This window comes from Ciconia boyciana, chromosome 2 (assembly GCF_034638445.1).
Source record: "Ciconia boyciana chromosome 2, ASM3463844v1, whole genome shotgun sequence".
Lineage (NCBI taxonomy): Eukaryota > Metazoa > Chordata > Aves > Ciconiiformes > Ciconiidae > Ciconia > Ciconia boyciana.
This window is the reverse complement of record NC_132935.1, coordinates 144,932,200-144,951,949: the sequence shown is the minus strand read 5'-3', so window position 1 is coordinate 144,951,949 and position 19,750 is coordinate 144,932,200. Positions and strand designations below refer to the sequence as shown.

At 35.0% G+C, this 19,750-nt stretch overlaps 1 protein-coding gene across 2 annotated transcripts in view; it reads right to left on the bottom strand.

The window, feature by feature from the left end:
* Positions 1 to 19,750, bottom strand: part of ABCB1 (ATP binding cassette subfamily B member 1) — a 45,303-nt gene that overhangs the window by 24,301 nt on the left and 1,252 nt on the right. The window contains exons 3-14 of one of the 2 annotated variants that reach the window (XM_072851505.1): positions 18,563 to 18,735; positions 17,278 to 17,319; positions 13,027 to 13,218; positions 12,112 to 12,283; positions 10,981 to 11,105; positions 10,044 to 10,215; positions 8,309 to 8,422; positions 7,210 to 7,320; positions 4,380 to 4,505; positions 3,989 to 4,192; positions 3,425 to 3,595; positions 865 to 1,026 (exon numbers count right to left, since the gene is read on the bottom strand). In XM_072851505.1, the coding sequence (XP_072707606.1) occupies positions 865 to 1,026; positions 3,425 to 3,595; positions 3,989 to 4,192; positions 4,380 to 4,505; positions 7,210 to 7,320; positions 8,309 to 8,422; positions 10,044 to 10,215; positions 10,981 to 11,105; positions 12,112 to 12,283; positions 13,027 to 13,218; positions 17,278 to 17,319; positions 18,563 to 18,735 (1,764 nt within the window). Of the gene's footprint in view, positions 1 to 864; positions 1,027 to 3,424; positions 3,596 to 3,988; positions 4,193 to 4,379; positions 4,506 to 7,209; positions 7,321 to 8,308; positions 8,423 to 10,043; positions 10,216 to 10,980; positions 11,106 to 12,111; positions 12,284 to 13,026; positions 13,219 to 17,277; positions 17,336 to 18,562; positions 18,736 to 19,750 lie in introns of both variants that reach the window. The other variant, XM_072851506.1, reaches the window with a different exon arrangement.

Here is a 19,750-nt window from a genome sequence, read left to right as displayed (position 1 = left end):
TGTTATTTTTAATTTTCTTTCCATTTTATATTTCCTAATTTTTCCCATTATCACATTTGCTTGAATTCAAAGTTACTTTGAATCTAAGGTGACCAGATGCATTCTCATAATTACTTTATGAAGAAATGTTTTACTTGGCCTAGTTTACTCTTTTCAGTCTGATGTACTGAGATAGCAGTTTCAGTTTCTTTAATGGGTGTGGTGGTTATGCAGTAAAACACCAGTGACACACAAGGCTACGGTGAAGCTCAGCTGTAACCTAACTATCGCATGGGACATGGGACAAAGTATTTTGTTCTTCACTTAATAACTAATATGTTTCTGACGTTTGTATTACTTTCCAATCTCCTTGTTTCTGGCTACATAACGTTAAAAGTGCACATATTTTTGCACTCAGCATAGCTGGATTATTTTTCTTTTTCTCCTATTCCTCCACATTTTTTTTTCTTTAGAAAGAAAATCAGTATGAAGGATTATAACTAAACAGCTTAAAATATGCATGCTCTATTACTCCAGTACCAGCTACTGTATTTTAACTTTTATCATAGGTTAAGAACAAGCAATGGAATAGCAAACTACTGTAGTCAGCTGCTCTACATTAACTGCAAAAAAAGGAAAACATAAAATAATATTTTAAGTTTAAATCCCTAGAGGATTAAAAATGTACTATCCTGGGTTTAAATAGGTCTGATATCAAAACTAGTGGTCTCCTCTCTCAAGTTACTGCTCTCCTTTCAAAGTACATATTTTTTTGCTGTTAACAAAATATGCTGCAGAATTCCCCATACTTCTGATAGCATACAATAACTATGGGGATGGAATACAAAAAAGAAAAGGAGGCAACAGCTAGCGAGAAAAAAGTACCTGCATGTTAACGAGTTTGTAGTAGATTCCCTTTCTCTCAAGCAACTTAAAATGATTCCCTTGTTCTGCGATAACTCCACCTTCGAACACAGCTATAAGATCTGCATTTCGGACTGTTGACAGTCGATGAGCTACTACAACTGTGGTGCGTCCTTCCCTTGCCTAGAAATAACAATATTTAATGTGAGTATTTCTAAGGATATTCAAAAATTGTTCATCTTCATATTAGAGTTGAATAAGACCTAAGGGAAACATTAAAATAGTTCACAGAAAAATATAACTTTCAACAAAAATTTAAAAAACAGATTTCAATGAGTACCTTAAAAGAGAAATATAATCTTTAGCTTGAAAATTAATATTAGAAACAATCTTTCACTGTGGCATACAAAAACATCAAATTTTGATCATGAGTATCTAAACAAAATTATCAATATTTAAAATTTTAGAATGTTACAATGTCACAAACCTTAAAATTTAAGAAATGCTAAAAGTTTTTATATTTAAGCCCATAGTTGTTAATTTAAACCTTAAAATCTGTGAAGGATAGTTTATACTCAGAAGCATTAGAAAATATTTCACACTGACATTTAAAACATTTCAGTGTTTTAAGCTCTAAGTTATTGTTGACTGAAGTAGCTTCAGTGAAAATAAAATTCTCTACAATTTCATGTGAAATACATTTCAACTAACTACCTATCTTTGGATATGTATAAGCCTACTGCACATAATGTATCAAATGTCACAGCTTGCCATTTTAATTACCAGGCTGTATTAAAATGATCAAGCAAATTTTATTTTAAATAATCAAAGTAATGATCCCAAGCAGTGGAATTTTGTTGGAACCTGGATAGAGTTCATCTTCAGTGATGTCCCTCAAGGGTCCATACTGGGACCCATATTATTTAATATCTTCATCATTGACATAGATAAATCGAATTGAGTGCACACTCAGCAAGTTTGTGGATGACACCAAGCTCAGTGGTGCAGTTGATTCGCTTGAGGGAAGGGATGGCATCCAGAGGGACAAGCTTGAGGAATGGGCCCATGTGAACCTTACGAAGTTCAACAAGGCCAAGCGCAAGGCCCTGCACCTGGGTCAGAGCAATCCTCAATGTCAGTACAGACTGGGGGATGAATGGATTGAGAGCAGCCCTGCAGAGAAGGGCTTAGGAATACTGGTGGATGAAAAATTAGACAGGAGCTGACAATGTGTGTTTGCAGCCCAGAAAGCCAATGGTATCCTGGGCTGCATAAAAAGAAGCATGGCCAGCAGGTCAAGGGAGGTGATTCTGCCCCTCTAGTCCACTTGGTGAGACCCCACCTGGAGTACTGCATCCAGCTCTGGAGCCCTCAGCACAAGAAGGACATGGGGCTGTTAGAGTGGGTCCTGAGGAGGGCCACAAAAATGATCAGAGGGCTGAAAGACCTCTCTTATGAAGAAAGTCAGAGAGAGTTGCAGTTGTTCAGCCTGGAGAAGTGAAGACTCTGGGGAGAGCTTATTGTGGCCTTTCAGTATATAAAGGGGGCTTATAACATAGATGGAGAGAGACTTTTTAGCAGGGCCTTTTTAGTAGTGACAGAACAAGGGACAATGGTTTTAAACTGAAAGAGGGTAGATTTAGATTGGATATAAGGAAGAAATTTTTTACGAGGAGAGTGGTGAGACACTGGAACAGGTTGCCCAGAGAAGTTGTGGATTCTCCATCATTGGAAGTGTTCAAAGTCAGGTTGGACAGAGCTTTAAGCAACCTGATCTAGTGAAAGATGTCCCTGCCCATGGCAGAGGGGTTCAATTAGATGATCGTTAAAGGTCCCTTCCAATGCAAACCATTCTACGATTCTATGAGTCCCTAGGTCTTCTGCAAAGGTTTATAGGGATCCCAATTTATAAGATAATGTGACCAAGAAAAGGTAGACAAATAATTAATAATTCTCCTCAAACTGTTTTTCTCCATCCAACAGCAGCAGGAAGCATTACAGTACTCCAGCAGAATCTGAGTGAGTGAATTCAGAATACCATTGGGGGTACAGCCCCAGTATGAATGTAGAGGCTCCTGAGTAGCACCAGGGATCAGCTGTCCCTTCATGAGACAGCTCTACATTAAGAACAAAACAACCACCTAGAAGTATTCATGTTAACTGAAGCAAATGTTTCCTTGGAGTGTTTCCTGCCAAGTCACTGCTACAATCACTTATGACATGCTGGTAGTGCTTACCTTGTCTGTCAGGCTTCAACACAAGTTAATTAAATAGGTGACTGACAACAATATGCGTGTCAGTAAGACAGATAATTGCAGGGGATGGTACTTACACCAAGAAAACTTTGATTTAACCTTAATAATGCAGAAAATATAATTCCATCTTCTCACTTGAAACAAGATTCCTCTCTGTAATACCTGCAGGATCTCAAAAATTCTCTGTAGAGAGAATATTTGCCAAATCCAAGTTTACCTTTTGTGTTTTAAGGGTCTCTATTTCTTGCAGCTCTTTCAACAAATGTCTGGAAAAAAAGTAAATATTAGGCTCCTATGTAGCTGCTTCATTTTAGAACACTACTGACCTTGTCCAGTGCTGCCTGCACAACTGATTCACTCTCAGTATCCAGAGCTGACGTTGCCTCATCAAGCAGAAGAATTTTGGGATTGCGAACCAGAGCTCGGGCAATTGCTATCCTTTGCTTCTGGCCTCCACTCAGCTGTGCCCCTCTTTCTCCAACCACAGTTTCAAACTTCTACAAGACAACCACACACATTTCCAAAACACTCAGTGGCACAGTCCTTTCACCAAAGAAAGGCAGTGTAAAGAAAAGGCACATCAGTATCAGTAGCCCCGGCAGCATCTTCTCCTTCCTCTAAAACACTACACGATAAACATCCACTTGGATATACCTGCCTAATCATTTGTGTCCCTGGAATTCTAATAGTTCTTCAAACGCTCACCAAGTCATGACCTAAAGATGTAAAATTGACATTATTCTCAAAAGTTATGAGGAAGCTCTGCACAGCTCTGCTTATTCACAGCTCCAGGGATAGCTTCCTCTGTTTACGAGAATCCCTTCCAAGGAACTATTTGGCACAAGAAGATTTAGGAGAAATTATTTCAGCAGGACAGCTGGTTTGCTTACGTTGGGTAGCTTCATGATGAAGTCATAAGCATTTGCTTCCTTGGTAGCTTTTTCAATCTCTTCCATAGTGACGTCCTCACGGCCATAACGAATATTTTCTGCAATAGTAGTAGCAAACAGCACGGGCTCCTGATTCACCACACCAATAATCTCCCGCAGGTATCTTACGTTTAGGGTCTTAATATCCTGCCCATCGATGGTAACCTAAACAAAAGGAAGCAGACAAAAATTGTTTACCAAGTGTTTTGGTCAAGGAACCTCTCTCCCCAGGTTGGCACATGCCTTTTTAGGGGAGACTTTACCATGTCATTGGAACAAGGGCAGTGAGGCCAGAACTAGACTTCCAACAACTGTGACACACAGAGCAGTCATCTCACTTGAGGTATCTTACCGTGCCTTCCTTGGGATCGTAAAATCTCTGGATGAGCTGAACAGTTGTACTTTTCCCACAGCCACTGCCACCAACCAGGGCCACTGTCTGGCCACAGCTAACCTTGAGATTCAAGCCCTTCAGTATCTGTGCATGTAAGAAAGGTAACCAAAAACATAACAGTATGTAAAAATGTCAGTGTAAATTTGAAGAAACTCTAAAAACTACAATACAATATCCTTCATATTTATAGCAGAATCTGGAACAAAATAAAATTTATAAACATGTGAATTTAAATTTTGGATAACTAATGACTTCAGCTTAATTTTCTTCATATTTACATCACAATTGGTCAAATATCAATGTATTATACAACACACTTCACAATTACCCATATCATGAACCAGTTCATATGACAAAATAATAATATGATTACTACCCACAACTAAAATATAATATAGAAACAACATGATGCAATATTTCTGTATTATGTTGCCTCACCTTTTTCTTTAATGCACCATGCAAACTACAGGAAAACTATTGTACAGTAAAAGTAATGGTTAAAAGTGACAGAACATACTCTACATTGTTTTGGACAGAAAGACATTTTAGTAACCTTGAAGTATCCTTAATTTTTCCCCTTTTGATTAGAATTGCTGGTGGGGCTTGTTTACAACAGTGACATTTCATTGCACAATAAATAACCTTTTTGTAATAGTCAGCATAAAATATAGCATTTCACAGCCATGGAAGATACAAAGTTTTGCCTTCCTTGGGACTCTTACAAAGGGTAAATATAGCTCATTGGTGCCATGTAATTGCTCTTTCATTTTATTTTCAAGAATATAACCTGTATTGGGCTGTGTAGTGGGGCTGGAGAACAGGCACACAGTTAGCATGTCCATGCCATGTATATTTAATTTTGCCCGCCTTTCTGCTCTACCTGCTCACCTGAGTAGTAAGAAGATACAACAACAGGAAAAAAGGAACAAAGTGGGTTTGTTTCTACTTTACATGACAAAAGTTGTACAGGAGTCTGTACAGCTTTCACTACTTCGTACAACTTCTGTTTTTGGAAATGTATATTGAAATGGAGAAAAGCATATTTTTTGCTAATTAGTCTTCTAGAAGGACTAGGCTACAGAGAAGTATGCATACGTAAACGTCAGCATCTGCATCATGGCTAAATGCATTTTTCCATTCTGAAGGTACAGCCATGCACCGGTACGTTCCAATATTCTTGCAATGTACTTCCCAATACCTTGCAGCCCTGTGTCCTTGTCACCATCTCTTTCTTCCTAAATTTCTACCCTCAGCACTACCACTGCCTCTTCACCCTTAGTACCAATATTTGTGTGCTTTACAAGTGAAATATAGCTCACTGTTTAGGATCAAGAGGCATAAACAAATAATAAATTTTAGTATGTCTTGTTTTGCTATAATATTTTTAGCTCAAAACAAGAAATCCAATATAAGTAATAACAATTGAAAATTGATGAAGCATCCTTATTTAATCTTCTGGTCATAATGCTATAGATAATTTAGTCTATAGACCTTGTATAGAACAACTCAAACAAATCTAATGTAAATAAAGTAGCAAATAGAAGTTGATCTAAAACCTGTGAATTAGCACTGATTTCAGTGGACTATTGATGAGAACCTTTTTCCTATACCAAAATAAAATCCATAATTAAATCCATTTAGGCTGTTTCTAACAACTTAAGGCAAACAGAGAAGAGAGAGTAAGGACAGCAAATAAATCAGTCTAGTGCAATGGGAAGTAAATTGCAGTCTTTTTCATGCCTGTCAGTTACTTTACTGCATTTAATCCTGTTGAAAAGAAGAGTTAACTTGAAAGTCAGGTAGATTAAACTTAGGCAGAAATTAACTACTCTGAGTTATTTGACCTCCTCATTTTTCTCTTTACTATAATTTATGAAATACTTACTAAATGTTTGGTGTAGCCTTGACTTCCTATAATTATTACCTCTGAAACCATGGGGGAGAAATCTCTATTCGTATCATACCTGTATAAACTTATAAAATAATCCACTGAGATCAATAGTTGTCTTTTCATCTATATTTCTATATGAAGAAAAATCAAGCACATTCACTTAATTCACTTTCTTGATAGAAGGAAAAGCCAAAATATTTAACATATTTATGAGTAAAAATGGCTTAAAAAGAAAGCTCTGTGTCTTTCCTTTCTGCCCATCGAAAGTAAGAAAGATCCCTTTATCAAGGTCAGTGATTTTCCTTCAAGGTAGGGAAGGAAATAGTTACACAGTGTAAAGACACTCTTAATGAAAATATTTTCAGAAATCATTCAAATCTCTTCCACCTCCACCTTATTAAGACTCTGGATTTATGACAGTGCTTTAAAAAGTAAACTTTTTCTTTGTCTAGACAGACAAATACAGATTCTGATCTCTATTCCACATATAACAAGTCCTTGCTGGATCAGCTTTCTTTAACTGGTTGAGGTATAGTCTTAACAGAGCTGCACTGCAGGTACTTTTGAAACCCACTATCTCATTATTATTACTATACACAAACACTTGGGTTAGATGCATAAATTTAGATTCTGATAGCAATAAATCTTTAAGTTTTATTGCATAGCCACACTGACTATAGCTTTAGACAGAAAATTATTCAGAAAACTTAACATGTTTAGCTAAGGTGTAAATAATTCTAACTAAAATCACTGTGGTGGCAAGGTAGTTTTATATAAATTAGAGAATCCACTTGGAATTGTTATATTTTCAACAAAATTTTATTTATGTGACTTTTTTTTCCTAACAAATGATCCACATGTTTAACTGTAATATGTATAAAGTTTTATTTACAGTACCTCAACATCTGGTCTGGATGGATAATTGAAGTAAACATTTTGGAATTCCAAGTTCCCTTTAATGTGGTCTGGTTTGTAACCTGTCTCTGAATAACTGTCAATTTGAGGTTCCTGTGCAAAATAAAATACAAAAAAATCACCTTATTTCCTAATGATTTTTTTCATAAAGAAGTCCTAGAGTGCACCATTATTCTGCAGAGATATTAAATGTAGTTTTAAAGTAATTTAGGTGAGAGTTCTGAAATACGTAAATTGCGTGATGTTTTGCTGCCTCATTACTACATTGATGATCTGCTCATGCAAGAATACTTTTATAATTTCTCCATTTAAGCTTTTGTGTGAATTTAGTACATTGTCTTTAAGACTGTACCCATAGCTAGCCATAATTTGAGATTCATTTCACTGCCCGATGATTAACCTGAACAGATCATCTCTAATGAGCTGTTCATACACTGTTCATTTATAGCTTTGCCCTTTCTGCTGAAACAATTTGTGTGAGAAAGAACCAATCCACTGACCATTAAGCAGAAACAGTGTTCTTAATTATCACTGTTTTTGTTTCCATCCAGGGTGGGTCTAGAACTTGAAGTATGTCTTAACAATAATCCAAAACATGCAATTGCATTTCATAGAACTTCATTAGCTAGTAAAATCACAGCTTCCCTGATTTCAGACTCTCTTGGTAATTGAAGTACATCTCCAGGTTACCAGGTTGTGTTTTATTGATTTGCCGACACTCATGTTACTGGTGGTGCCACCGATATCTTGAACCTATGCTCATATACATACATCGGCTGTAATCACATATCTATATAGCACCACAGACGTGCCCTTCATGATAAAAACATTAGAGGATACCTCCAACACCAAGTGATTCAGAGATCCAGTACTTTTACCTTTGAAGCAAGAACTGATAACTCTAGAAGACAAAGAGGAACTGACTAATAATTATACATTCTGTCTGCTTTTATGTTTATATTTCTGCTTATTTTACACGCTGTTATTTACTCTTACTAATTTCATATCCATAAATAGTTCCTGTACTTTAAAAGGAAGGGTCTTTCAGTTTTGAAATGAGAGTGAGGGCAAAGATACTCACATTATCTATGATATTAAAGATTGCATAGGCAGCTCCCCGTGCACTAGCAAATGCCTCTATGCTTGGAGCAGTCTGTCCAATACTGAAAGCTCCAATCAATACAGAGAAAAAGACCTGAAAGAAATGTTTACGGTGACATATATGAATTCTTATTTAAGCAGAGAATTACATTTATTTATTTACATTAGATATCTTTAGGTCAGGAGGCTCCATGCCTGTTAATGGAAGTTTAAGGAATCTAGAATTAAAGAAAAAATGAAAGGGTCTCTCTTAAAGAGAGAATAAAATTAAGAAAAGGGCTTTTTAAGATTCAGCTGAGAACTGAGTTCCTGCACAATGTGAATGTTGCAAACATATTGATAAGAAGTGAAAAAGTGACTGAGACCTGCAAAATCTATGCCAAAAAATGTATAATTACACTTGATGTCTCAGCATTTATTGTACTAATTCATTCTTTGCCAAAAGATGTTCGAAAGACCAGAAAGTATATTACATATCTTCCAATGGAACAAAGACAGATATGCAAAGCACTATCATTCTGCTTTCAAAGTGACAGTGAAATAGAAGTATACAAATCCAACTTCTCCATCACAAAGTAATAAAGGGTCCCCCTGCTGGAATGAAAGAGAGTGAGTGCAAGCAAACAACAAAAAAAACAGAAAAAGAAAAAATCTATTATTTTCTCAGAGAAGCATAGTTTCTTGCTTTCAGCTAATATCAAAACAAAAGTAATAAAAACATACTACTCAAACAGAGATCACAGTAACAGCCATAGCATGTCAGAGCAAAGGTCCATCACACCCATCACCTTTTCTCCAACAGTGTTCATTCACAGATGTGATACCTAATAAGGCAACTTCCTCCTGTTCATGTTATAAAAACACCACTCCAATGAACTACAACACAGACAAGGGAAATTGCAAATACATTACACACAAGGATATGAACCTCATTGAGATGTTCTGTATGCCAACCTGCCTTTAAAAAAAATTAGACAGGTTCGAAAGAGCCAATAACACATATCAGAGCCATTTTTTGCAAACAGGTAGTTTAAAAAAGATATAAATATATACATATCGTCTCCCCTGGCTGGGTTTCATCATGGTTAACAAAGTTATTCTTCTTAACATATTTGTTTGATATCTCATACAAAATCAGAATGATTGTCACATCAAGAGAAGAATTTAAGTTATGAGTTATGCTTTTCTTCCTTTGGTTAGATGGTGACATATTTCCTAGTCACAAGTATATTTTTCTCTGCCTCGATTTCTAAAAATACTGAGAAGTGATTCCAAGCTCTTATGGTGCAAAATATAAGAAAAGTATCAATAAAATGATCTACTTAGACCACACAACAGCTAAAAAAAAGTATTTGCTTCTGTATCCTGAAAATACATTCAGCCCCACAAATCTGAAAACAAATAGCAACTAGGAAGGGTACTGTACTTCAGTTTTTGATTGAAGTGTTTCTATATCAGTCTGATCTTATGCAAGTCAGAAAAGATGTAGAAACAGTTGAAAATAATATGTTTTATTTGGCTTGGTATAGATTTTGAGATACTATAGAAACAACATGTAGACTTTCGTGGTGATAATTTTTTTGTTAAGAAGGGATGCTATTTTGCTGATTTTGCACATAATTCTTATTAAACTCAAATAAGTTCCCAATATACACTTTAATGTATTTTCTTTAGTATTTCTTACTGTTATTGGGAATTTACTCATTAATACTTACTGTAAGAACATTGCCAATAGTGTAGTCATCAGTTAAGACCAAGGTAGTTCCATACCAGAAGGCCAGTGCATATGATGCATATATCAGGAAGAAAGCAGCACCCATAGAAATATTAGATGTAATAGCCTTTTTTATTCCAATCCGTTTAGCATCTTCTAAATTTTCATGGTATCTGGAAGAAAGATAGAAGCTCAAAACAGACTCAAACTTGAACCACGGCAGACAGCACCAAAAACTCTGTGGATGAATTAGAAAAAGAACACTCACAAAGTACAAAAAGATATATAAAATATATAACCCTAAGACTGTACAAAGGTAAGCCTGGTAGTCAGGCACAGGGACTTTAAAGTAACTCCTAAAAAGGCCAACATCAGTCAACCTGGTATATAGAAAAAAAGGGCATTGCAGTTCAGGGACTGGCATCCAAGTTCCTTAATTTGCAGGTCAGTGAACTTTGATTGTGAACAATTCATGACAGGTTTTGGCATTATAATTGTTAGCTTAAGATAAAAGGTTAAAATATATCACAAGAATGATGTTTTACAGCATAGTGGAAATAGAGATATTGTTTATCAGTACTTTCACAACAACTGCTGAGTAATCAGATTACCAAGGATACCATCATCTCTTCTCAAGGCAGAGCCTTTTTTTGTCTAAAGCTCTACTGTGTGATGTTTAAAGTAGTTTGTACACTTTCTAGAGTAGAGACAATATATCAACTTATTTTGTAATTTTCTAGAAAAATAACTAATTGTCTTTCAACATGTAGTGAAACTTGTAATAGCCTGTAACAGACAATTTCCCATTACCTAAAAACACAGGAAACACAAGACTTACTTGTTTTGACAGACTTTCAACAGCAAAGATACAAGAAAATTTCAAACCATCAGAAGCGAGTACTTTAAGATCAGGTGATGAAAGCAGACATTGCTCTTACCTTTTAATTTCTTTTTCCTGTCCTCCAAAAGCTATTACAGTACGGACTGCTGCCAGAACTTCTTCTGCAACAGCACCTGCTTTTGCATATGCAGCTTGTTCTTTGTCAGTGAAAGCAGAGAGAACCTAATACATGACCAAAAATTTCGACTTAAGAAAAACAGAATGAGCTCAAGCACTTCATAATGGCTTTTATCACAGTTACTTTCGTACAATATGAAGCCTTTTGATTATATTATGTATGAGTGCAGAATGTTCAATATCAAAATCCTTAAGTACATTATGAATTCAATCAAACAATTCAACGTTATCCATTCTCAACAACGAAGGGCTGGATTTTCCACTCAGTTTTCACCCAGTGCAGGAGATTAGATGACTACTCATACCGAGCTGGTGTGGTTCTCCCCAGGCAGATCTCCTCAGCTCACTCTCATCTCTGGATATCTTAGCCAGAGGGCTCTATAGCTTACATTAACCGGCCACAGTCCATGAAGACTCTTAGCCAGTAGACATATGTACCACATGCTTCTCTACTCCTACCTTTTCTGCAATATATTAACTCAAGACAGAGAAGACTTATATGATCTTTGAAATGTAAGGGAAATAAAATACTATAAAAATCTGAAGGCTTCCAAACTACAAATGTAAGTCACTCCAATCCCATGGTAATTTAGTACTCCTCTCACCTAAGTCTAAAATTTCTTACCAAAGCTGTTAACAACTCTGAAAAGAAACTCTGCTTCTGAGAGCAAGGCTTGGTCTAATTTATTCACTTATTTTTCAGGAGGTGCAATTATTCCTTTCAAGAGAACAAGTACTCATGTGGATTAAGTTTAAGTTACAGATGTGGATTCTACTCATATATGTTACTTCCTTTTCTATATAAAAATATGTTATATTGGCAGAAACAGCTTCAAATCAAACAAGTCTGTCCAATCTATGGGAATTATAATATGCAAACTACATGAGTGTACTTATATACAGTTCATCTAAGAGCTTATGTACATAGCTGTTGTCTAAAGCTACAATTGTTCTAAGCAATACATTCTAACAGTAAGAATTACAGATATGTAGATTTGTTTCATTATCTCTCATTAATATAAAACCTGACACTGAATGTATGTTAACCCACCTTTGCCCAGATGGCTGCTGAAAGTCCCAGGACAGGACTGACTGCAAGTATTACAAGGGTTAATTTCCATCCTCTTATGAGACCAACAATAAATCCTGTTATAAATGTTGTTAATGACTGAACAAGCAATCCAATTTTGTCACCTATTCCTTCATTAATCTTGGAGACATCACTGAAAAACAAATTACATCCAGACAGGAAGGAAAATGTAGAAAGCACAAGAAAGGTTTTCAGTTTTGTTACATGGGCATCTCTGTAGAGGATAATCTTTATTATTCAATTACTTCCAAACAACAGTTTCCTTCAAGATAAAGCATTATATAGTGTGGTCAAGGAAAATTTCATATTTCTTGTGAAAATATAATGCTATAAACCTGTTTTTGTCTGAAAAGGTTGAAATTCTGCCTACGGTGCAAAGTTACTCTCACTTTCTTAATTCCACATTTTTTATCTGTTTGGAAACTGTGGGATATCTGGAAAGAAAAGATAAAACCTTTCATGTAGGTAAAAAGAAAGGAATAGGTTGTCATGCAGTTAAAGCTGTTCACACTGCTGGCGTCTGTTGGCACCTTATTCAGTCCTCAGTGTGCACAGAATTGAACTATGTTTTGTCTTCATGGGGGTAATCTCACAGGCTGGGCCTTAGTCATCCTCACAGTTCAAGGGAACTTATCAAAATGCTTTTCTGATATCCTTGTGACAGGCCAGTATCAGAAGTATTAGAAGTTCAGTCTCTGAGACTCTCCATGAAAAACTTGAAAACTTCATTTGACAATGAAATAATTCAATTTAATTTCACAGTGAAATTTCATTTGACAATGAAATAATTCAATTTAAAAATAAAAATTAAAAAAATTGTAACTTATATGTGCTTAATAAGATAAAATAACATTGGGAAAGGTATAGTATACTTACTCTAGAAGACGAGTGTTAAGTTCTCCCACATCGTTTACATCAAACCATCCAATTTCCTGTCTCATAATTGCATGAAAAAAAATTTCTCTAATTTTTTTAATTTGCCGGCCTGCTGCTAGGGTCCAAAATGAAGTTTGGATATAAGCAGCAAGAAGAACAGCAGCTGCTATTGCAGAATAGTAGTATGCATATCTGAAAGAAAAAAAAAAAAAAAGGCAAGATTCTCTGAAATTAGTTTTAATTACCTCACTAGTCTGTATTTAGCTTGATGCTTACTTCTTCTGTTTCAGACCTGAATTAGAGTTTATATGTTTATACTAGAGTTTACACTTCTCTGTAAAACTTGCCAAGTTTTCTATGAGTAGTATTTTACATCTGTTTTCAGATATGCAATAAATGAAATGAAGCTATTGTTAGACAGGAAGTACGTTTTCTTTTTCTCAATAGAGTATATATTTTCTCATAAGATTATTTTAGAACTATATTTTACATACAATACCCTTTTCACTTAAATGTGTCATTTCCAAAAACTCCACAACATTTTTGTTTTAACACTTATAGACAGACCTAATCATATACACATTTTCACACACACATTTACATCACACAACTTGCCTGTCTATATAAATATATATATGCATGGATATTGTAAATACTTCCTGATTTGAGAATACAGCATTACTATATATACATCTATTGCAAGCAAATGCCATTAGATCAAAAATTCTTTTGCTCTCTATTTTATTTATAACTGATATTTTACTTTTAAATTAATTCAGCTCTGTGTTATGTTATGAGCAGGGTGTCAAGTCAAAACGAAGGAAAGTGTGAACCACTATATGTCTCAAACTGGAACTGAATTTGAGCTACAGTTTTAAACTGTTCAAACAGAATCAAATTAGATTAGATTTGATTCAGAATTGACATCAGAATCAGCTACAGGTGAACTTAAACCAGAACTAAACCAGAAAAATGTAACTGATCTGATTCCCTGTTTGTAAAACGTGACCAAAACTAATGGCTAAATATCCATGGTGTATATAACACATAATTGTAAGACTACTGCAATTATATAAATTTAAATTATTAGCAAAAAGCTTTAAAACTCTTAGGACTTTCATTCACATGTAGTAAGTTATGCATACTGATTCTTTAGAACTGTAGCATGAAACTCGGCAGGAGCAAATTGCTGGAATGAGTGTGCAAATGCTCTGCTCAAAAAAGGAGAGAATGGCTTTATAGATGAAACTTTTCAAATTTTAATCCAGTCTTTTTGTGTCTAAGATACCCCACAGTTTAGTCAGGGACTTTGGAACTATACTTATTATGAAATGAACTTTATCTAAACTGTTTAATAAAAATGGGTTAATGTCTAACTGAATGCTAGTTAGTTGAGTATTGACCTCGATCATCTTCAGCTCAATTAAAACTCTACATAGAAACTACCAAACTAAAACCAAGAACACTGCTTCAAAATTCACCAGTAATTACTTTACACAATTACTTTATGTTTATGAAGTTACACCACTTCAAATAATTGTTTTATGCTTGGACTTTGTTTCATGACAAATTGTATCAAAAGGGATTGATATCTTTGCCAGATTCCACGCTGATGAAATATATTCTGTAAATTCACTGCTTAAACTTAACAGAGAGTAAATGCTCACTGCATTGTAAAATAATGGTTCTTTTTCTTTTGAGAAACAGTTGGGTTTTAGACAAATTGTTGTTTGAGTAACAAACACAACCAAGTCCACATGTATAGTTCAGTACTTGAACACACCTGTGTGAGAACTTTGTCCTTGTAAACAGTTTTTATTATTATTTGACCTGCTGGCAGGCATTCTTAGAGAAAAAAGGGCGGGTACAAACAGCTGCTGCTTCTAACCAGTGAACACACTAACTCAAGGCTCTATCTAGAAACTTTAGAAAAGAGAACCTATAGCTGTGCTGCTAATAAGTAATACATTCCTCATTCAACAATTTGTTTCTAAAGAGAAACTTGGGCTGCTTTTTATTCATACTTGTACTTCCAGAGTTAATATCTAAAAGACAAGGTGGCATGCATGATGTTAATAAAAGATCTCCCTCAAACGGACCATCTCTTAGGGTCATGAGAACAGGCAGTTCCCAACATTTAGATGTTGATGTAGATCTATATTCACATTTACACCTTCTTTGTGTCAGCTTGTCTGTTTTCCTGTACTCTTTGTTCTTTAAGCAGTAGTGACTCCTAGACAATAGCCCACTGAGGACAATGGGAGGATTCCTATTGGTTTTAGTTGAGATTATGTGATATGAGTTCAGAGATTAAAAGAACCCCAAACCATTAATCAAAAATAGTTCTCATTAGTTGTTGGTCTAAAAGACTTATAAATGACACATTGATTTACACACTACTCTTATGCCATAAGGGTCAGTAATACCTGGTGTAAATCTAGTACATCCTACTCTTAAAATACGGGTCAGATATGCTTGAGTAGAAAAAAAAAGAAAATATGTTGATTTTAAAGCTGTGTCATTACTTTCATTTCAAAGAAGAAATGAAAACACTAACACAAATATCTTTAAAATTAAGATAAATTAATAACAGCAAGTGATACAGTTTTAAAGGCAATCCAACCATAAGACCAGTTACTAGAAAGAGAGAATTAAACAGGTAGAAATATAGAGACTAATTAACTGCTGTAGAGAAAATAAATCGGGGTTTTTTCACATTTGCAAGAATAACAGAACACTCAATTAAATTAAAATGATCAATTTTACATTTTAGCAGGAATTCCTGTTTATATTACACTCTATAAAACTACTGGACTTGTCAAAATATATGCTGGAGACTAAGATCTTAGTTTCAGAAAAGGAGTTCTATAATTGCATATGTAGTAAGAACAACTATTTTTAAAGTTCCTTTAGAATAAACAAAGACAGACTTTAAAAATGTGCAACTAGGCATCAGGTGTTTACTAAATATAGCACAGTTAGGGTAACTTTATCCATGCACAAATTATTTTGTTCTGCAATTTTGCCTTCAAATTTGCTTTCAAATCGCTGGGCACGAGTATATTCTCCTGAAGGTGTGTATGCGTTACTTGCATTAATGTCAGAGACTAACTGACAGAAATGTTGTGGGAGCAAGAAACTCTGTGTGTCCATACTCTCTTATAAAACATAATTGCCAATTCCCTGCCAGTTCATTCTCATCACATAGGAGTTCTTCATTTCTGAGTTACAGCCTTTTCCTAACTAGCTCTTGCTCATTTATTTTAGGGTGAAGAACTTTTTTTTGGTGTAAAGACATTTTTTTTTAATTAGAAACTTAACTACTTAATCTAAATGATCCATAAGTTTACCGTCCACTGTTACCAGAAATGATAATGCACTTCAATATAAAACAGCAAGAGTTACTAGAGCGAATGCCTTATCTCCTCCTCTTCAGAAAAGATAATTGCCTTGAAGACCACATCAGCTTTCCTGAGATATCAGATGTTTCTCAATACCTAATGAGGAACAGACTTCAACCTGAAGAAAAGAGGCTGAAGTGGTACAAGAAATTGCACATGAACTTTAGACATCCTGCATAAACCAAGTCTATGGACAGTGGTTAATAAAGCCCCTTAACAAAACACATCTATTGGCAGCTAATATTTCTGCTTATTTGACCTTTTCTTTATGAAGCTTTGTAGCAGAAGCTCCTACTGACTATTGTCTTCTGCTATTGCCAGCTCTAGAAGGCTAGATTTAAGGTTGCATATAATCTAACTCTGTATTTTCTGTAGTCTAATTATCTCTGTAGATAATTTAGGTGAACTTGATGCTTTGGCAGCAAAGTAGGTACTATCTGGCAATTTTAATTCTGCTTTTTACCAGCAAATCACCATAGCTCAAGGAATCACTGGATGATAATCAATATAAATTTTTAGCATAACAATTACTGTTTATAAATTCAGAGGAAGAAAGGGAAGAAGGAAGGAAATGCAGTTGGCATTGGGACACAGAGGACCCCTGAAAAGGGGGTGGGATGAGCGAGAGCAAAAGATTACAGGGAAATTGTTGGGAACGGCTGGGGATGTTCAAGAATCCTCCCAGTGCCTCCAATAATCTCATGTACAAATCTTTAGTTACATACATTATTCAGTCAACCATTGCTTTTATGTTGCTTAAAGTATGTAAAACATCTGTGGGAGAAGAATGGCTTGACTAAAAATGTGTCCCTTCATTAAAAAAGAAGAGGAAATATCAATTTCTAATTACCTTGTCATATCTTCTTCCAGCTTGCCAAAAAAATAGGAGGAATTCCCCAAAGTGTTTCCTTAGAAAGGAAGAAAAGAGTAAATACTTTTAATAGAGCAAGTTTTAACAAATGTGTTTTCCTGCATGCTCTTCGGCAAATTTTGAGTTGCTACATCTCCTTTTGAATCAAGCTGATTTTAATGAAAGGAGGAGTGTGACAATTTCAGGCTTCTACCTATTCAAAAACAATGATTATATTAATATAAAGTTAGTCATAACTCCACTGACTACAAAACTACATCAGTGTAATTTGAGATTAAAAAGTCTTCCTGAGCATTCATTAAATGCTCAGTTTTGTTTTTTCTTTTTCAAAAACATAGGGCATTTGTATAATGCCAAAACCGATCAAAAATACAGGCCTAGACATTGACATCAAATCAGTAACTGTAGATAGCTTAACCCATTGTGAAAACATTGGCTATAATGTTGGTGTTGGCCCTAAAATTTTACTGCTCCATACGAGAACTTAGTGAGAAATGTTTTGAGAAGACTACAGCTGCAGCATTTTGCATTTGCACCATAAAAATCTGATCAATTTATTGTACTTGGGAAGGAGTAAATCATAAATTACTTACTCTGATAAAGGCAGTATGCCCATGTTTCTCTCTTACAGCAGCATAACGAGCAAAAATGGATGCAGGACAGAAGACAGTCACATCCTTTATTTTTTCTGTATGACCACAGACTTTTATTAAAATGTTTAATAAAATTTTATTAGATAATATTTCAGGCAACAAACCTGTTCACAAGTTTAACATCTAATGTGTGAGTTCAGATGACAATGTAATCTGGTCTAATTGTGAGTTGATACCAAAATTACAGTATGACTCCTTCCTCTCGTATCCAGCAGTGCATGGATCCTCTTGTATCCTGCCCTCCTTTGTGTTTGATTTCATACTTCTGATTCAGCAAATGAAGCTATTCAACAAATTGATCCAAAAGAAAACTAGTACTTTTATTTCTGGTAGCAAATTTTCTGTTGGATCTATTTACTGATCTGATTCACTTTGTGAACTATAATTGTCAGATTTGATGCAAGGGAACCAACAGGAACTTATGCTGAGAAGATGGAAAACCAGCCTCTTTCTATTTATCACAGCCACAGTTAAACATGATTTGTTGAATGTGCACTGTAGTGGATTATTTGAAAAAATTAAAAATAAAAACTACTAATGCTACTACTAAGAATATCTCCTGTCAAGATGCTTGAATCTCCCTGGCTCTTTTCCAAATATGAGCCATTGTTCTCTTCATAGCAGATATATTCTTACCTGGAAAATCTGAGTTTCCAGAAGCAACAAAGCTATCAGTCATACCACCAAAAATTATCATCGCAACAGGGAGACTGCTTCCATGGGCTATTGCCAGGAGAGTGCCTAGTATCATTAGTAATTTATCCGACCAATTGGAGTATCGAAACTGTGAGTGAGAAGAGAAATTCTAGCTGTGGTATTAGACTGCTAACACAATGTTATGTCTACAAAGTCAAGAAAGTCAAGAAAAAGCTATCAATTGTACACCTAGTGTCAAAAACCTACAACTTTATCTGATTAGAAATTAAGTTTACAAAACAATTTAAATGTACAGGAATAAATCCTTCTAATATAAGTACTTTTATACTATAAACTCTCAAAACCAGAGAAGTGTACTATTTTAATGTATAAATATCTGCACCTGCGTAAGAAAGGCCATATGAAAACAAGGCATAAGAAATTTGCCCCTTTTAAGTTCGCCATTTAAAGTTCAAATTATAAGAAATTTTAATGGCATTGTGATAATCAAGGCAATAATTACTTTTACTGTAAATTCATTATTATGCAGTCAGAAAAACTGTTCCTAGTGTACCATAGACATTATCAAAATGTACTGAAATCCTAAATACCTCTTGCCATTGAACTTAACAAAGTTTGAGCTCATCTGTTACAAAATCTGAAAACTGTAAAATACTAAGTTTACTGTTGTAAATTATAGTGGTATGATGTAATTGTACAAGTGCAAGCTGGTATAGGAAAGCAGAGAAACTGGGCATCGGCCAGCATCATGGGCTATAGTTTTATTTCTGTTATTTGCCATACCATTGCTGCACATTATGCACGCTAAACCTACAAAATATAAAACATTTCAGTATTACCAAAAGAGGACCTAGGATTTACTTTGATTAAATATTAACAGATTGCCTTTTTTAAAATATACAGAAAATAAAAAAATTTGGGAATCTAAAGTACTTCTTAGTACACAATTTTTAATTTTAAGTTTCATCGGTGCCATAGAGTTGCCCTTTACTGCTGACTCAGGTGACTGAATAATGATTAATGGGGCTAATTAGTGTGATTAGTACCTGACCCAGGTAATTTAGAGGGCAAGACCACACATAATCTTAGGTATATGGACGCCCTTTTCATTGTGTCGGAAGAAATGAGTGAACATGGAAATC